Genomic DNA, 15,278 nt, shown 5'->3' with positions numbered 1-15,278 from the left:
AAGCAAAGAAATAATTATCCTAAACATCAGAATGGCAGCTGCCTTTAGTGGGGACGGAGAGGCTGTGACTGGAACAATACATACGGTGAGTCTTCTGGATGCAGGCTGCATTTTTCTACCGAAAGCGTTTATGTTTTATGTATTTACTGTATCATTTTAATTCACGATTTTAACAGATTTTTCAAAAAGAAAAGCGATCCCAGGACTGAACCCTGGGGCTCTCTTATATTTAGAATATTTATAAATCCTACATCCATTTAACACTCAAGAAATAGTTTGTGAGCACCTGTCATGTGCCAGGCCCCTGTTCCAACTGCTGGGAATACAGCAGTGGACAAAACAGAGAAAGCCCCCTGCCTTCCTAGAACTGACACACTAGTGAAGCCTGGAGCCAGTATTTCGAGGAGGAAGCAGTGGCGAACTATGCGGATGTTGCTTAGCTGTCGAAGACATAACGAAATTGACGACTGGCTTTGATGAGCCACCCACGTGATTTGGATAGCATCTAAATATGGATGATCTTCATCTAGACCTCTTTCGTGAACTCCCAGCCTCCGTGCGTTTGCCAGTTTAACTCACACAGATGTCCCGTGTGTCCAAAACTGCACACCCCACCTGCTCCTTCCCTGGGGTTCCCTGTCTCGGTGAACTGCATCACCATTTGCCCAAATCAGAAACCTGAAAGTTGTCTCTAATCCCTCACACTTCCAGTGAATAATCGATTCTGTTAAATGTGTCTCATATACAGGGAAGGCAAGAATATGAGATGTTTCTACATACCTGGTCCATGAGGATCTTGCTCTTCCTCTGCTTTTTTCTTCAGGGCTCAGAGTGGAGGGGTCCCTCAGTTCAAGAAGGTGGTTTTCCAGGAGTTCACTGATGGCTCTTTCACTCAGCCCCTGTACCGTGGAGAACTCAATGAACACTTGGGACTCTTGGGGCCATGTATAAGAGCGGAAGTCGAAGACAATATCATGGTGAGTTGAGGACAATGTAATTACAAGACAATCCTCCATATTTTTTGTTTCTGAGTCTAAAAAATAATATATTATCACTTTCGAAAAATTTTAAAGACAATAAAGAAGTTGGAAAATAATCTCATAATTATCATTTTGGTGAATGTTATCTTTTTCCTATATAGTCTTCTCTTTATGTATTCAAAATTATACAAAATTACACAATAATTCTACTTTTTTTTTTTTTTACTAAATATCACGTCATGAACATTTCTTATGTCATTAACAACACTTCCTAAGTATCTTTTTTTAAGTGATGGTGTAATAGTCTATTACATAAACTTATGGTTTACTTAACCATTTATGTTGAACGATCTTTTAGGTAGTTTTTTTACACTATTTAAATAATGCTGCAATCACAACTCTTTTCCTAAGACAAAATTCTAAAAGTGCAACGTACGTGAACATTTAAGACTGCTTGTAATGAATTGTCTATTCATGTCCTTTGCACATTTGACATTTTCGGAGGCAGTGTTTCTATTAATCTATATTACCTCATATATTATAGATCATTGATTTACTAATGATCATTGGTCATTTTAGTGAATAGTATTTTTTAAGTTTATTGTCTCTTAAATTTATATATATAGTGGCTTTTAAACAAAAACAAGTTTGATATTTTAGGAAGTAATCCATAGATCTTTCCTTTGGGTACTTTCATAGCTTTTATATTTGTAAAAATCCTTCCCTATACAGAGGTTTTTTTCCTATGGTCACCTATACTTTCTTCAACTTTCTTTTACAGTTTAATTTCTTAACATTTAACTTTTAAATCCATCAGTAATTTCTATAAGCTAGAAGTCATTTCAGTACACTGTGAGCCAAAAATTAAAGGAGTTTTATTTTCTCCCAAAAAGTAGTCACTCGGTGTCCCAATTGATAGTTTACATGAAGGATATAGAAGGATCTCAAATTACAGGATTGTGAGTGACTTTTTTCTGCCTTGATTTTGATTTTACTTTCCATATGTCCTATGAAACTTGTATAATTTTTTCAAATCTGAAAACCAAGTGTTTTTTAGAGATGATGCCTTCATCCTGGAATTTGTCATGAAGAACCTGAAGTGTCCACTCCCGGGATTATGGTCTCTTAAAATCCCTGTGGTGACATTTTCACTTTACTTTGAAATTGCTTTTGGGCATTTAGGAATTTTCTCCTTTGCAGCTCTGAGCACATGCCTTAATTTTTTTTTTTTTAAATTCAAAAATTCCCCAGAGTTTCCCCTACAGATCTTTAGGTTTGGGTTCTAACAACATCCATCTTTTGCACAACTTCCTCTGGGTATTAAAACTTGGATAAAACGCATCAAAGAGGCATCAGTATTAGGACTATAAACCCTAAGATACTTGCATTTTTTTTTGCTCTGCAGATAACTTTCAAAAACCAGGCCTCTCGTCCCTACTCCTTCTATTCCAGCCTTATTTCTTATGAGGAAGATCAGAGGGAAGGAGTGGAACCTAGAAAGAAGTTTGTCAAGCCTAACGAAACCAAAATTTACTTTTGGAAAGTGCAACATCACATGGCACCCACTAAAGACGAGTTTGACTGCAAAGCCTGGGCTTACTTTTCGGATGTTGATCTGGTAAAGCAGTTTACATTGCGCTGGCCACTTTCTGGTTTAAAAGAAATAGTCCCTGCCATGTCTGCTTAGAATTTTGGTATTGACCCTACGCACAATGGGAGGCTTTAAGTAAGGGAGGTGGCATCATATTTGTGTTTTAGAAATATCACTCTGGGCCCCGCTGAGAGGGTGGATTGTCCTGGGAAGGTCGGGAGTGGGTTGCAGCGGCACAGAAGGTGACATGGCACCCACTGTGGTTCATAGGCGAGAGCGTGGGCACTCACCACGGGGGCGTCTTCCCTCCCAGGAAAGAGACGTGCACTCAGGCTTGATGGGGCCGCTTCTGATCTGTCGCGCTAACACGCTGAACCCTGCCCACGGGAGACAAGTGACGGTGCAGGAATTTGCTCTGTTTTTCACTATTTTTGATGAGACCAAGAGCTGGTACTTCACTGAAAACGTGGAAAGGAACTGCAGGGCTCCCTGCAACATCCAAATGGAGGACCCCACCTTTAAAGAAAAGTATCGCTTCCATGGTAATACATCCCGCCCTCAAATATTACTCACTGTGACGTGCGGCACGCACTACGCCAAATGAGGCTCAGACACTGTATGTATTGACAGTGTATGTATGCGAGTGGAATCCTCATAGGAACCGATAATTTTGGCTGGAATGGAGGAAAGGAAACTCCCAGAATAGATTCTGACAGCCTCCTCTGTGTTCTCCTTCTCCAGGAATCAATGGCTATGTGATGGACACTCTGCCCGGCTTGGTAATGGCTCAGGATGAAAGGACCCGCTGGTACCTGCTCAGCATGGGCAGCAATGAAAACATCCATTCTGTTCATTTCAGCGGACACGTGTTCACTGTACGGAAAAAAGAAGAGTATAAAATGGCAGTCTACAACCTCTACCCAGGTCCGCGCCCGTCTACGCTCTTCCTTCTACCTACGCTGGTTGGGCACTTATTTGAAATGGTCTGGGCACTGGGGAAAGGATGGCTGAACAAAGCAAACTCCCCATTCGCGGGTAACTTACTTTGTCAAGTGACTTTGCCCAACAGAGAGATAACAAATAAATTAGCAAAAGAACACGATCGTTTCCGATACAGATAATGTGCTATAAAGGACATCGACTGGCACTTTTCTTGGGGGTGGTGAGGGGAGGAATGACCTTTTTTCCATCTCAGATCTCACATGGTGCCAATAGGTCCCCAAGGAGGGATTTGTTTATGTCTGTGACCGGTATGTTGACTAAGCTCTACTCACAGTGTTGATCAAAACACAACTTCGTTCTAGGTCTCCACTCTCCCTTTAAAACGGGTTTAACAGTGAGAGTAAACTTGCCCCGTTTGTGCATAAAAATTCTGGTAAGCCCGATGACTTTTCTGCTCACTCTTAACAGTCCTGTAAACAGTCCTGTGGTCACTGCACATTACAAATATAGTTTGTCAGAAATTATAATGTCCACCTAAGATATTAATAACAATTCTGGACTGGATTTAACTGCAAGCTCTCCTACCCCAACTGGGGTGTGCGCCAGGCTGGAAGCTGCACTGGGAAAAGGGAGGTCCTCTGCCTCGTGCACATCCACGCCTCCTTGCTGGATGCAGCTCTGAGCTCCAGCATGGGAAGCGGACTAGCACCACTATCGTAAGGCAGCTTCGCCCTGCGTGTGCCAGGCAGACAGTTAAAGCTGATTCTTCTTGCAGGCAACTTCTGGGGGCTCTTCACAGCCTCCCTTTCGGGCCCCTCTCTCTTGAAATCTCCCTGACCTGCTTGGTTCCGGCTTTACTCCGGGTGGCTGGTCACTCATTTCTCAGCTTTTTGCCGCTGAGGTTACTTTGGCCCTGAAGGCGGCCCTAGTGGACTAGATATGTGAGGACCTCGCAACGCCCTGGCTTCCCTCTCCCAAGGAGCCCACGTGGTCGATGAGAAATACACCTTTGGCTCCGAAAAACCCTCAGAGTACAGGATGATCTTAACGCATTAGCTTCCTCCTGTCTCCGCTGGCCGAGCATTCCCTCATCGTCTCTCCCATTTCCCAGGGGTCAGGGGCTGTCACAGCTCAATGTCTAGTGCCTCCAACTCTAGGGGTCACGCAGCAAGCACTCTGGATTTCAGGGGTCCAGAGTGGTAGGACTGACTTAGGCCGATCTCCTTTGATATTCTGCATAAGCCAATGTATCGCATGCTCGCTTTTTTAAATGAAATCATTTTTCTTCCTCTTGTTTTTGATAAGGTGTTTTTGAGACCGTGGAAATGCTACCATCCAAAGCTGGAGTCTGGCGAGTAGAGTGCCTCATTGGGGAACACCTGCAGGCTGGGATGAGCACGCTTTTTCTGGTGTACAGCAAGAGTGAGTGCCAATGCGGGCGCAGGGCCCCCGCGTGCCCAGCCCACCTCTGTACGGTTTTTCTCCTTCTTAGAATGATTGACTTTGTCAAGAAGTAAATACGAATTCAGAGTCATTATCAAATCTGAAAGGCACACTGCCGGTAGAAGTCATCAGAGACCTCAGAAGAAGGCAGATAGGCTTCAAGCTTTAAACACTTTGAATCCAAAGCTCTAAATATTTAACAAACCGGGGCTACAAAAAATACCTCTCCATTTTCACAATTTTGTGACGCTCCAAGAGCAAATTGTGAAAGTCAATTTCAGTCCAATTGCCAAAGATAACTTAGATAATTTACAAGTATCGCTTGAAAAGAGTTTGAGATTTAACCCCGAACAAGTATGAGAACCACTAGTCTACTTACGCCTGGGCCCGACTTTCCTCAGCTGCAAAATGAATAGTTCCAGCATTTTCCTGTTGGGGCAAATTAAATGAGATAGAACAATAAAAGGTTTAGTACAGTTGTCGGCACACAGTAAACACTAAAAACTATGAGCATTTGTTGGTATTCTCCCATTTTCGTTGACTTGCATTTGTGAAGCTGAATTTCCTGCACTTTTAGCTACTGTGTCCTCTCGTTTGATTTCAGAGTGTCAGACTCCACTGGGAATGGCTTCCGGACGCATCAGAGATTTTCAGATTACAGCTTCAGGACAATATGGTAAATACTATTACTTTCTCTCCAAGAACTGGACTTATAGCTTTTCTACTTCTATTTGGGGAGATTCACATAACCAGTCCCTCTCCACGCTTCTATTAGTTCTACTCCATAGATGCTTCCCAAATCTACTTTTTCTTCATTTCCCACTATGCCCATCTTAATTCAGGCCACTGTCGCTTCTCATCTGGGTAAGGCCACTTCCCCCTTAAATGTCCTGTCTGCCTTCAGTACTGTTCCCTTTGAGTCTCTTCTCTTCACTGCAACAAGAAGCTACGGTTTTCTCTGAGCAGTGACACTTAAGCCTGACTAGGCTATACAGTTTCTCCAATACTGTTTTCGAGGGAGGGCCTGCCTGCAAACTACAGCCTATGGGCCAAATCCAGCCTGCCACCTGCCACCTGTTTTCACAGGGCCCTCGAGCTAAGAACCATTTTTCCATTTTTAAATGGTTGGGAAGAAACAGAAGAAGAAAAATATCTCATGACACGTGAAAAGTATATGAAGTTCAAATTTCGGTATCCGTAAATAAAATCTTATGTTGGCACAGAGCCACGTCCGTTCGTTTATAATCACTCTGCCAACAGCAGCTAAGTAGTTACCATAGAGCCCAGATGAACTGCAAAGCTAAATTTATTTACTATTTGACTCTCTACAGAGAAAAAGCTGGCCAACCCCTCCCTGTTTTAGAAGGGAAAAGAATTCCCTTTAAAAAGGGGCTTGAGAGTTACATATCAAAATAGTACTATTTTTCTCTGGATGGAAAAATGACGTTTTTTCTTTACTTTTTATTTTTACTTATGTTTTAGTTTTCATTCGCTGATGTTTCCACAATGAACATCCCTTGTGTAATAAAGAAATAATTATATTATTTGGTAGCGCTGGTAACACATTCCAGTATCAGCAAATTAAAGGTGCTAATGGTCAACAAAATTATTAAATTTTAGGAAATAAAATGGACAAGGAAAACAGTCATTGATACTCCTGTGCTTTATCCTTCTTCACAGCTAGGATTAACCTTTCTCAAGAGAGTAATTTTATTCCCAAGTGTCTAGACCCAACCCGGCTGAATCTACTCTTTCTCCCTTTTCTTGGGCAAAGGACAGTGGGCCCCAAAGCTGGCCAGACTTCATTATTCCGGATCGGTCAATGCCTGGAGCACCAAGGATCCCTTTTCCTGGATCAAGGTTAGAAAACGCAGCACACTGCACTGCATCACGCATTCCTGTTGCAAGCTCACAGCTCTGTGCATCCCTCTTATACTGACTGAAGTCATTTCCATCAAACTCCAGGTACCAGACGAGGAAAGACCTCGGGAGTAGAACTGCACACTCTGATGTGTTCCGTTGATGTGTTTTTGGTCTTTCTACTGGGATTAAATCATTTGAGTATTTCCTACAACATTGAACTCACCACCTCCCAAGGTTGTGTATTCCATAATCAGATGCCTCCGACCACACAGGTGTCCTTGAGTCCTCCAGTCCCTTTAACACAAAGACAAATAGGTCAATCTCCCACCACACGAGCCAAGAAAATGTGGCTTTATTTTATAAATTTAAATCCGTCTTCTTGACTAATTCTATGCCGCTGCATGGCAGGAAACACCTACTGAAGTTATTCCAATCTTGCAAACTAACTTGGAGCCGAGAACTGAAAGCGTCTTTGGGTTAACTCAGTTCGTTTTTAAATGACAGTCTTTCAGATTTTTCTCACTTTCCAATTCCCTCTAAAGAGGCACCGTCCGACAGAAATATAATGCGAACCACAAATGCAAACCACGCGCAATTTTACATTCCCAGTAGCCACGTTGTGAATGAAACATGTGAAATTCATTTTAACAATACATTCTATTTAACCCCACATATCCAAAAGTATTATCAGGTCGACATGTGATCAGTCAGGACTGTGACCCCTTTGAGGGCATACCTATGGGCACTGCTGGTCCCTTCCATGCCACGTGAGGGCTGAGGGCAGCTCGGAAGTGCCACCTCAGCCCCTCTGCCTAACCACAAGGGTAGGTTCCCTCTAGAGCCCAAACAAGAAAAGGGAGGAAACTTCTCTGCTTCCAGCTTTGCGCTAACCTACTTGACGTGCCCCCCATATCCAGTACTCACAGGCTCGAAAGGGCTCAATGCGCACGCGCCTCTCCACCTTCTTCCCCGAGCTCCATCCAGTTCAGTTCTCGGAGCTCGTCAGCTTTCTCCTCCCCCTTCGGAGCTGGCCAAGGACATTCCCCTACGTACTTTCCCCTCTGTGAAGTTGCATTTGTTCTTCTACTTTTCCTGAGGTTAAAATAACGAATAGGAATCAGGAAAAATACACTGGCTCACCGATAAGTGACACGTCTGTCGATGCCACATCGGCTTGCAGACAGCCACATCGCAGCACCCTTGTTACTTGATCAGTAAACTTTTTCATATTTTAGCAAAATCATGGTCAGGCTTTATTAAAACTACTAGGAGATACAAATAGTCAGTGGTCCAGAAAGACCCTTCATATATGCTACAGGAAGAAACAGTATAAGTCAATTCAACAAAAGTCATGATTTCTGTACCTGGAACTTTCGGTTGTTTATGCCATGAAACCAAGGGGAAAAAGGAAGTGTCTTCAGTTGGAAATAACATCTAATTTGGGAAAAGACAGCGCTGTAGCTTCCGAAGACCTTGCCACTCTCTGTCCTGTTACTTTGCTCCATTTTTCTCCTGCACTTATCACTACTTGGTGCTGTAAACAAAGAAAAATATACATATGATATACAATCTGTTTCTCCAATTCAAATTAAAGTTCCATGAAGACAGGGCTTTTTTTTCTTGGTCACTACTGTATTCCCAGTAACTAGAACAGGGCTTGCCACAGCACGAGTGCAAAAAAAAATCTATTCTTTGAATAAACGAGTGTGTAGATGGATGGAACTTGTTGTCACTGAAAGGGACAGTCCTTCAGTCCTTAAGCAAAAGAGTCGTGATCAGTCCCATCCGAGTGTGCCAGGCATCTGTGAAAAGGGGCTTGATGTGCTTGTCAGGACGGCTGAGGCCGCAATTCCATAGGAGACACTCCACTGTCATGCTTGCATGCTTCCTGCCATCATTCACTCATTCATTCCTAAACATCTGCCAACCATCGGCATTATACCAGATGCCCTGTTAGATGCTGGGGCTGGTGAGAATACAAACACTAACATTTATTAAGTCAGTATGTGCCAGGCACTGAAGTCAGCACACTGCACCTATTATCTCTTTAATCTTTCTGGTAGCCCTTTGAGATAAATATCATTATCGCCGCTTTACAGATAAAGAGGTTGAAACAGAAGTTAGGTGACTCACACAGATTCACTGCCTTAAGGATCTCACTCTAATGAGGGAAGACAGATACGCAAAGAAACTTTTATGATAAGGTGCACTTGCTTGTTACAGTGAAGTTACACAATGTGAAGTAGAAGCATGGAAGCGGCAGAAGTAAATCTGGGAGAGTGAGGAAAGGCTGAGCAGGAGAAATCGGCCCTGAACTAATATTTGAAGGAGGGGTAGCGGCGTATCACAGACAGCGGCATTAGGATGGGGGCTGGTCTGGGGAGAAGGGATGAAACTGGCTTTGGCAAGGCCGAGGTGTGGGCAAAGCACTAGGCTATGCGGGTCCTTGCGTGCAGCACAAAGGATGTGTGTAGAGGAAATGGGGGCTCAGTGATTTCGAAGTGTTCTGGTTCTCCAGGACGTAGGCCGGGATTTCGATAGGCACTTTATCTACTCGCTTCCATCATATACCGCACAGCTTCACGCACGCCCACATTTCAACACTGGTTTCTGCTTCACCTGCCCGTCTAGGGTAATGGGGGGCATATCTGTGCCAACCCAGGTTCTCCTTAGGCCGATAATTAATTTCAGAAGGAGGTACATGCATTTAAAATACTGTTTCCATTGGCAGGTGGACCTGTTGGCACCAATGATTATACACAGCATCCTGACCCAGGGTGCCCGTCAGAAGTTCTCCAGCCTCTACATCTCCCAGTTTATCATCATGTATAGTCTTGATGGAAAGAAGTGGCAGAGTTATCGAGGGAATTCCACTGGGACCTTAATGGTATGTAATTAGCCCTTTCAAGAGAATGCATGAATCTTTTAAAGAGCTTCTGACAGAGTCCAGATGTGGGACAAATGCTCCTAGCATCTACAAACTTAACTCCACAAAGCAGTTTTCCACTTACAGGTAATAGAAGTGATTATGGCTATACAGACGAAAAAGTGGTAGTGTCAGGATCTCATAGATAATGGAAATGAAGAGATGCTTTACTGACAGAAACATGTGATTCAGGGCTGGGCGTATTGATGAGACTGTGAATTTGCTTACCGGTATTCTAAGTTCGAGTTGACAGCCGGGCAATCAGGTTGAATGCTCAGCAGGCAGGTGATGTAAGGACTGAGTTTCGGGGCAAAACTGTGAATGGAGATGAAGATATGCGTCTTCCACACCTTGGGAAATGATGAATTCTCTGGGGGTGAGCTCAAAGGCCCCTAATTAAACAGGCTTAAAACCTTAGCATCATCATCTGCTCTCCCCTCATTTTTACTCCCCCTGGCGATGTGATCCACAGATCCCGCCAATTCTTTCTTTGTACCACCTCTCACGTCTCCTGTTTCATTTCTACTGCTGTCACTATAGCCCAAGGCCCCATCGCCTCACACCTGACCTTGTGTTACATTCCTAACTAGTCTCTTCTCTAATAAAAGCTACACGTCTTTTTCAGAATAATCATCTCATCGTTTCTCTGCCAAAAACCTTTCAATGTCTCCCTTTGGTCTTCAGAATAAAGGTCAAAGTCCTCAGATGGCCCAGTGCAAGGAAACTTCTGTTAGCCCGTTCAGATCTATTCTCCTGCTTCCCTGCACTACCCTTGTCCTGTGAGCCTGACCTTTACAGGCCACCTTATTTCCGGCTCTTGGTTGGGTTTCACCAACAGAGATCACTGGCAAGAAATTAGAGGAAGGGAGGAGAGTAAAATCAGGCATGCCTTCTCCTGGCTCCCTCCTTATGGAAGGTTTAGCTGTATCTCCGCACTGAAGGCCACTGCTCCCCTCAACGTGGCCTTCTCTACCTTTTCCAGCTACTATCGCTGAGTTACTACGTTACCGACTGTATTCCCTATGCTGTACCTCGCATCCCCGTGGCTATTTTGTAATTGCCAATTTGTACTTCTTATTCTTAATCCCTTCCCCTTTTTCACCCAGCCCCCACCTAACTCCCCTCCCCCATCTGGCCAACCATCAGTCTGTTCTGTGTCTATGAGTCTGTTTCTGTTTTGTTTGTTCGCTTATTTTGTTCTTTAGATTCCACATGTGAGATTATATGGTATTTGTTTTCCTCATCTGACACTTCACTTAGCATAATACCCTCCAGGTCCATCCGGGTTGTCGCAAATAACCCCACCAGGTCTATTGTGCTAGGGAAAGGGCGCCGCTGGAAAGGAATGAAGCTCTGAGACCTGGGCTGGGTACATTTAAGCAGGCACGGATGAGGCTGGGGACTGCAAACCTCCAAATTCCCCTGAGCTCCTCTGCCTAAGGAAGCAACTGTCTCCAGTCTCTGAAGCAGTCATCCCTTCTCTGCGTAAGAGTCTTTCAGTGACCACACCTAGAAGGTGACTAGGGCCCCTGTTTGGCCACTACAAAAACCAGACAAATCAGGGAAAGATGACAGATCATCACAAATATAATTAGGCTGTGATGGCGAAAACTGCAATTCCAGACGTGGTGTCTGCTCTGGAACAGATTAACACAGACCCAGGCACCTGACGTAGACCTGGAAAATGCTTTTTCCTTCATTCCCATTGATGAGCAAAATCAGAATATATTTGCATTTATGAAGTAGGAACGAGAGTAGTAATATTAACTTTACTGTTCGGACTTCAGGGTGATGCCAGCTTCCTTATTCTTTGTCATAATGTAACTGTAGACCCAAGGGACTCCAAACATCTTGCTACCCCACACAACACCGTACCGGTCCATTACATTGATGACACTACGCTGGCTGGCAGAACCTGATAAACAGGAAATAGCAATCACCCTAAATGTTTTTATGATGATCAATACACATGCACGGAGACACAGGCACACATACAGACATATATGCATAAACATGAGACAAATCAGCCTATCTTGTTCCTGACTTTAATGCGGATGGAGCTCACATGTCACTGTTTAATGTTCACTGTAAGTTTCAAACAAATACTTTTTATCGCATTTTAAAAGTTTCCTTCTATTCTTACTTTACATGGAACGGCTGCAGAATTTCATCAAACGTTTTTTGAGTATCTTCGATAGGATCTCATTTCTTCTTTCCTACTATCAAACTATACTTACATTCAATGATGTGCTAGCAAATGTTTAAGAACTAGCTCTGGGAAACAATAGGGGGAGGTTAGGGGGGACAGGCCTCGATGTGGAGAACGTGCGATTTTGCTACCTGTAGTTAACTGCTGTAAATGTGTATATTTGAGTTCTAACTCCCTTATCATCTATATATCTGTATCTACACACACACAATCTCTTTTTACCCCTTTATCAGAGTTAGCGAGTGCTTGTCTATTCTACTGGATATTCAAAGAATCAACTCTTTGTCTTAAAATCGAACGTAGATTTGAAGGTGGTGTTTTCTAATTCATTAATTTCTGTTCAAAACTTTAAAGGTTCTTTCAATTTTTTTTCTGGTGTACTTTGTTCCCTAGAATCTGCAGTTATTGAATGACTAGTTCATTGATTTTCAATCTTTCTTGTTCAATGATAACGATAAAAGAGTTCTTAAGTACTCTCCTAAGGGTCATTCCTTTAAGTTACTGCATAACTACAGTTGCCCCTGGAACAACTCGGGAGCTGGGGTACCCATGGCCCAAGCAGTTGAAAATCCACTCATAATTTAAGAAGGCCCTCTGCATATGTGGATTCCCAATCAGCAGCTGACCCTAGAACAACGTGGCTTTGAACTGCATAGGTCAACTGAAAAAATCTGAGTGTCAGTAAAGCGACACAGTTCAAGGTCACCTATACTATGTTCTAGGTTCTAGCAAGGGGTGGGGGCAAATGAGAGCTCATGGATTTGTACTACACCCTGCTTTCGTATGAACTGAGTTAAGAATGGCTTTTACATGTTTAAAGTTGCAAAAACAAAGGAAACTATGCAACATATACCATTTCTGGACTGAAAAGACGAAAATATTTCCATCTGGTCCTTTGACAGCACAAGTCTGCAGACTGGTGGTCCAGTCTACTCGCAGTAGAGACACCTAAAGAGCCGATATTAACCAAACCCTGACACCCCTGAGCCTGCCTAATTTGTGAATTTCAATCTTAGTAATCTTCCTCTACTGCAGTGCATCTCAAATGTTTTCCCATCTTTGTATCATTCGCAAATTATTTTTCATAAGCAATATTTCTCATCATAAAGGGGATAAGGGGAATCCCAAAGCCCTTGAAGGATCAGTCCTTCACAGCCAGCATTTCCAAGTTTATAATGTTCTAAATGTTACTTTTGAATTGTCAGTGAACCTTTCAAGGCTGATCTCTCCCACTGATTTTGCAAGTTAAAAAGAACACTGCTCATGGCCTTTAATATGTACCTTTGGTCATGTTAGAGAACACTGTTAATTTTAATGTTAAGTTGATATGGAGCAAGAGAACTGTCAAAACCACTGAAATCTGGCCCTGGCCCAGCTGTCCGTGCTATGAACTTTCTGAGGGACGTACATAAATGAGCCAATGGCAAATGGAAAACAACCTTTAACGTTTCCAGAAATTATACCTGGCTCTCTGGTAATCCCTGCCCCCACCTCATCGATGCAATGAGTTTAGACCAGAGGCCTAAGGAGGACTTTTTAAAGCCCAAATCCAAATACTATCACCAGTCACATAACTCCTAAGCATTCGTGTCATGACACAATTACGCAGCCAGCCAGGCTGCAGCTCAGTTTGAAAGCGTATCAGAAAAAGCAAAGGCACAACGGAGCATGCGCACTTACCACTTATGCAATAAATTGAACTAGCTTTTAGGACCCTTCCTAGCAGCCAAGTGAGAGCACAGGAACAGTGGCTCAATCTGTCTCAGATGGGCGTATCCTGTAGTTCCTTACCTACGGCTTCCACACTGTTGAAATAGAAGTAGAAAAGAATACTTTTAAAGTCCCACCCATTTTGAGGCACTAAACTCACAGTGAAAACCATCCACATACCCCCCAAAAAGGGCAAAACAGAAATCTCACCCCCAAATATTACGACAGTATACAACTTCAGCCTAAAGGATGCATTTTTCCAAAGCTGAATGATTGAGAATGAGATTCTACACTGTAAAAAAAAAAATTGAATTTTAAGAACAGCTAAGTCGGTTTGCATGTAACACTTGGAAATTTACTGTTTTAAAATGGAACGCCACCCTGCTTTTGGGGAGCGACGCTGTCTTGCATATACATGATCACACACCACAAAAAAAAATGCTGATTTTACATATTTAAGTAAGAGTTGCAGAAAGATCCCTACTACAAATAAAAGTGGCCATGTGGATTATGAGTGCCTCTCAGGATAGAATGGGAAATGTGAATTCCAATGCACGCCCGCCCGACTCACTTGTCGGTCACCCCATCGCCCTCCCCGCGACCCAACCTTGCACCAGACACGTTTGCAATGCTGCTATTTGAATAAGGAACACATCCCAGATGACCACTGTCTGGTGGGTCGCAAACTACGCACACTGTCAATTTTAAAGGAATGAACACAGCTTGGAACTGAAAGAGAACAATCTTTCTGCTTTCTGCCTCCTGAAAAGTAGATGAGTTATTCCCATTTTACAGATGAAGTAAATCTAAAACACAAGTTAGGATGGTGAGGGCTTTATCAAGAACTTGGGGCTCTGACAGCAATGATGGAATCAAACGATGCCCACCGGAATCTCACAAAGGAGAAACTGGGTGATGCCACGAAATTAGCCACGATTTAAACAAACAAACAAACATAGCTTAAGTATTTAGACAGAGCTGTGCAAAATAAAACCCTGACTATGAAACAAAGATGGGGGGGGGCATGGCAGGGGGTGTGTTGGGTGGAAGGAAAGGGATAAAACGATTCTCATTCTTATGCTGCAGTTTGGGGGAAGAGTCACTGTCCCGCGTTGTTGTTTTCCCCTACTATTTTGGAGATAAGTCTTTGGGATACGAGTAACTGTCAGTCGACTAAATTCCAGAGGTGGCAAGACAAAGAAGCAAACAAGGGTAGAAGCGCTGAGATCGATAGATGTCTTTTATGTCCTTCCAAAAGCAAAGGCGATGCGTCGAGGTCTGGTAACAGGCAAAAAGTCACTGGGTCGATGTGATTCGTCAGATCCCCTCTCCCGAGGGGGAGATGGTCTCCTGCAGAACGAGGTGGAGGAGGTGGTTCTGCTCGGCACTCAACAGTGGCCACATCTCCACCTGCAGCGACTTGACGGCTTCCGTGTCCTTCTCGTGGGTGGCCATGACCAGGGACTGGAGCAGCAGGAAGAGATCCTCGGGAAGCTGGGCACTGCTCTCCTGCCCGTGGCTGTCGAAAGCCTCCCAGGAGTACTTCTCCAGGGTGTGGGCGTGCTCCGGCAGGAGCTTGGCGGGCGGCGGCTGCAGGAGCAGCAGCAGCAGCAC

General features: G+C 43.6%; 1 protein-coding gene and 1 long non-coding RNA gene across 39 annotated transcripts in view; one reads left to right on the top strand and one right to left on the bottom strand.

Annotated features, from left to right (window-relative positions):
- Positions 1-15,272, bottom strand: part of LOC120605923 (uncharacterized) — an 88,326-nt gene extending 73,054 nt beyond the window's left edge. For 22 of the 38 annotated variants that reach the window (XR_005653759.1, XR_005653760.1, XR_005653773.1 and 19 more), the window contains exons 1-9: positions 13,875-15,272; positions 13,635-13,759; positions 8,184-8,353; positions 7,744-7,911; positions 7,043-7,113; positions 5,336-5,385; positions 3,145-3,444; positions 2,862-3,060; positions 781-899 (exon numbers count right to left, since the gene is read on the bottom strand). This is a non-coding gene — a long non-coding RNA (uncharacterized LOC120605923). Of the gene's footprint in view, positions 1-780; positions 1,034-2,861; positions 3,061-3,144; positions 3,445-5,335; positions 5,386-7,042; positions 7,114-7,743; positions 7,912-8,183; positions 8,354-11,513; positions 11,661-13,634 lie in introns of all 38 variants that reach the window. The other 16 variants (XR_005653777.1, XR_005653762.1, XR_005653785.1 and 13 more) reach the window with 14 other exon arrangements.
- F8 (coagulation factor VIII) overlaps positions 1-15,278 on the top strand; it is a 108,216-nt gene that overhangs the window by 82,982 nt on the left and 9,956 nt on the right. Inside the window, exons 15-22 of the mRNA XM_039867016.1 lie at positions 824-977; positions 2,386-2,598; positions 2,885-3,113; positions 3,313-3,495; positions 4,819-4,935; positions 5,561-5,632; positions 6,731-6,816; positions 9,551-9,706. Of these exons, the coding sequence (XP_039722950.1) occupies positions 824-977; positions 2,386-2,598; positions 2,885-3,113; positions 3,313-3,495; positions 4,819-4,935; positions 5,561-5,632; positions 6,731-6,816; positions 9,551-9,706 (1,210 nt within the window). The remainder of the gene's footprint in view (positions 1-823; positions 978-2,385; positions 2,599-2,884; positions 3,114-3,312; positions 3,496-4,818; positions 4,936-5,560; positions 5,633-6,730; positions 6,817-9,550; positions 9,707-15,278) is intronic.

The sequence above is a fragment of the Pteropus medius genome, unplaced genomic scaffold (genome assembly GCF_902729225.1).
Source record: "Pteropus medius unplaced genomic scaffold, Ma_sr-lr_union100, whole genome shotgun sequence".
Classification (NCBI taxonomy): Eukaryota; Metazoa; Chordata; class Mammalia; order Chiroptera; family Pteropodidae; genus Pteropus; species Pteropus medius.
Note: the sequence above shows the minus strand (reverse complement) of the source record. Positions and strands in the feature narration are given on the sequence as shown.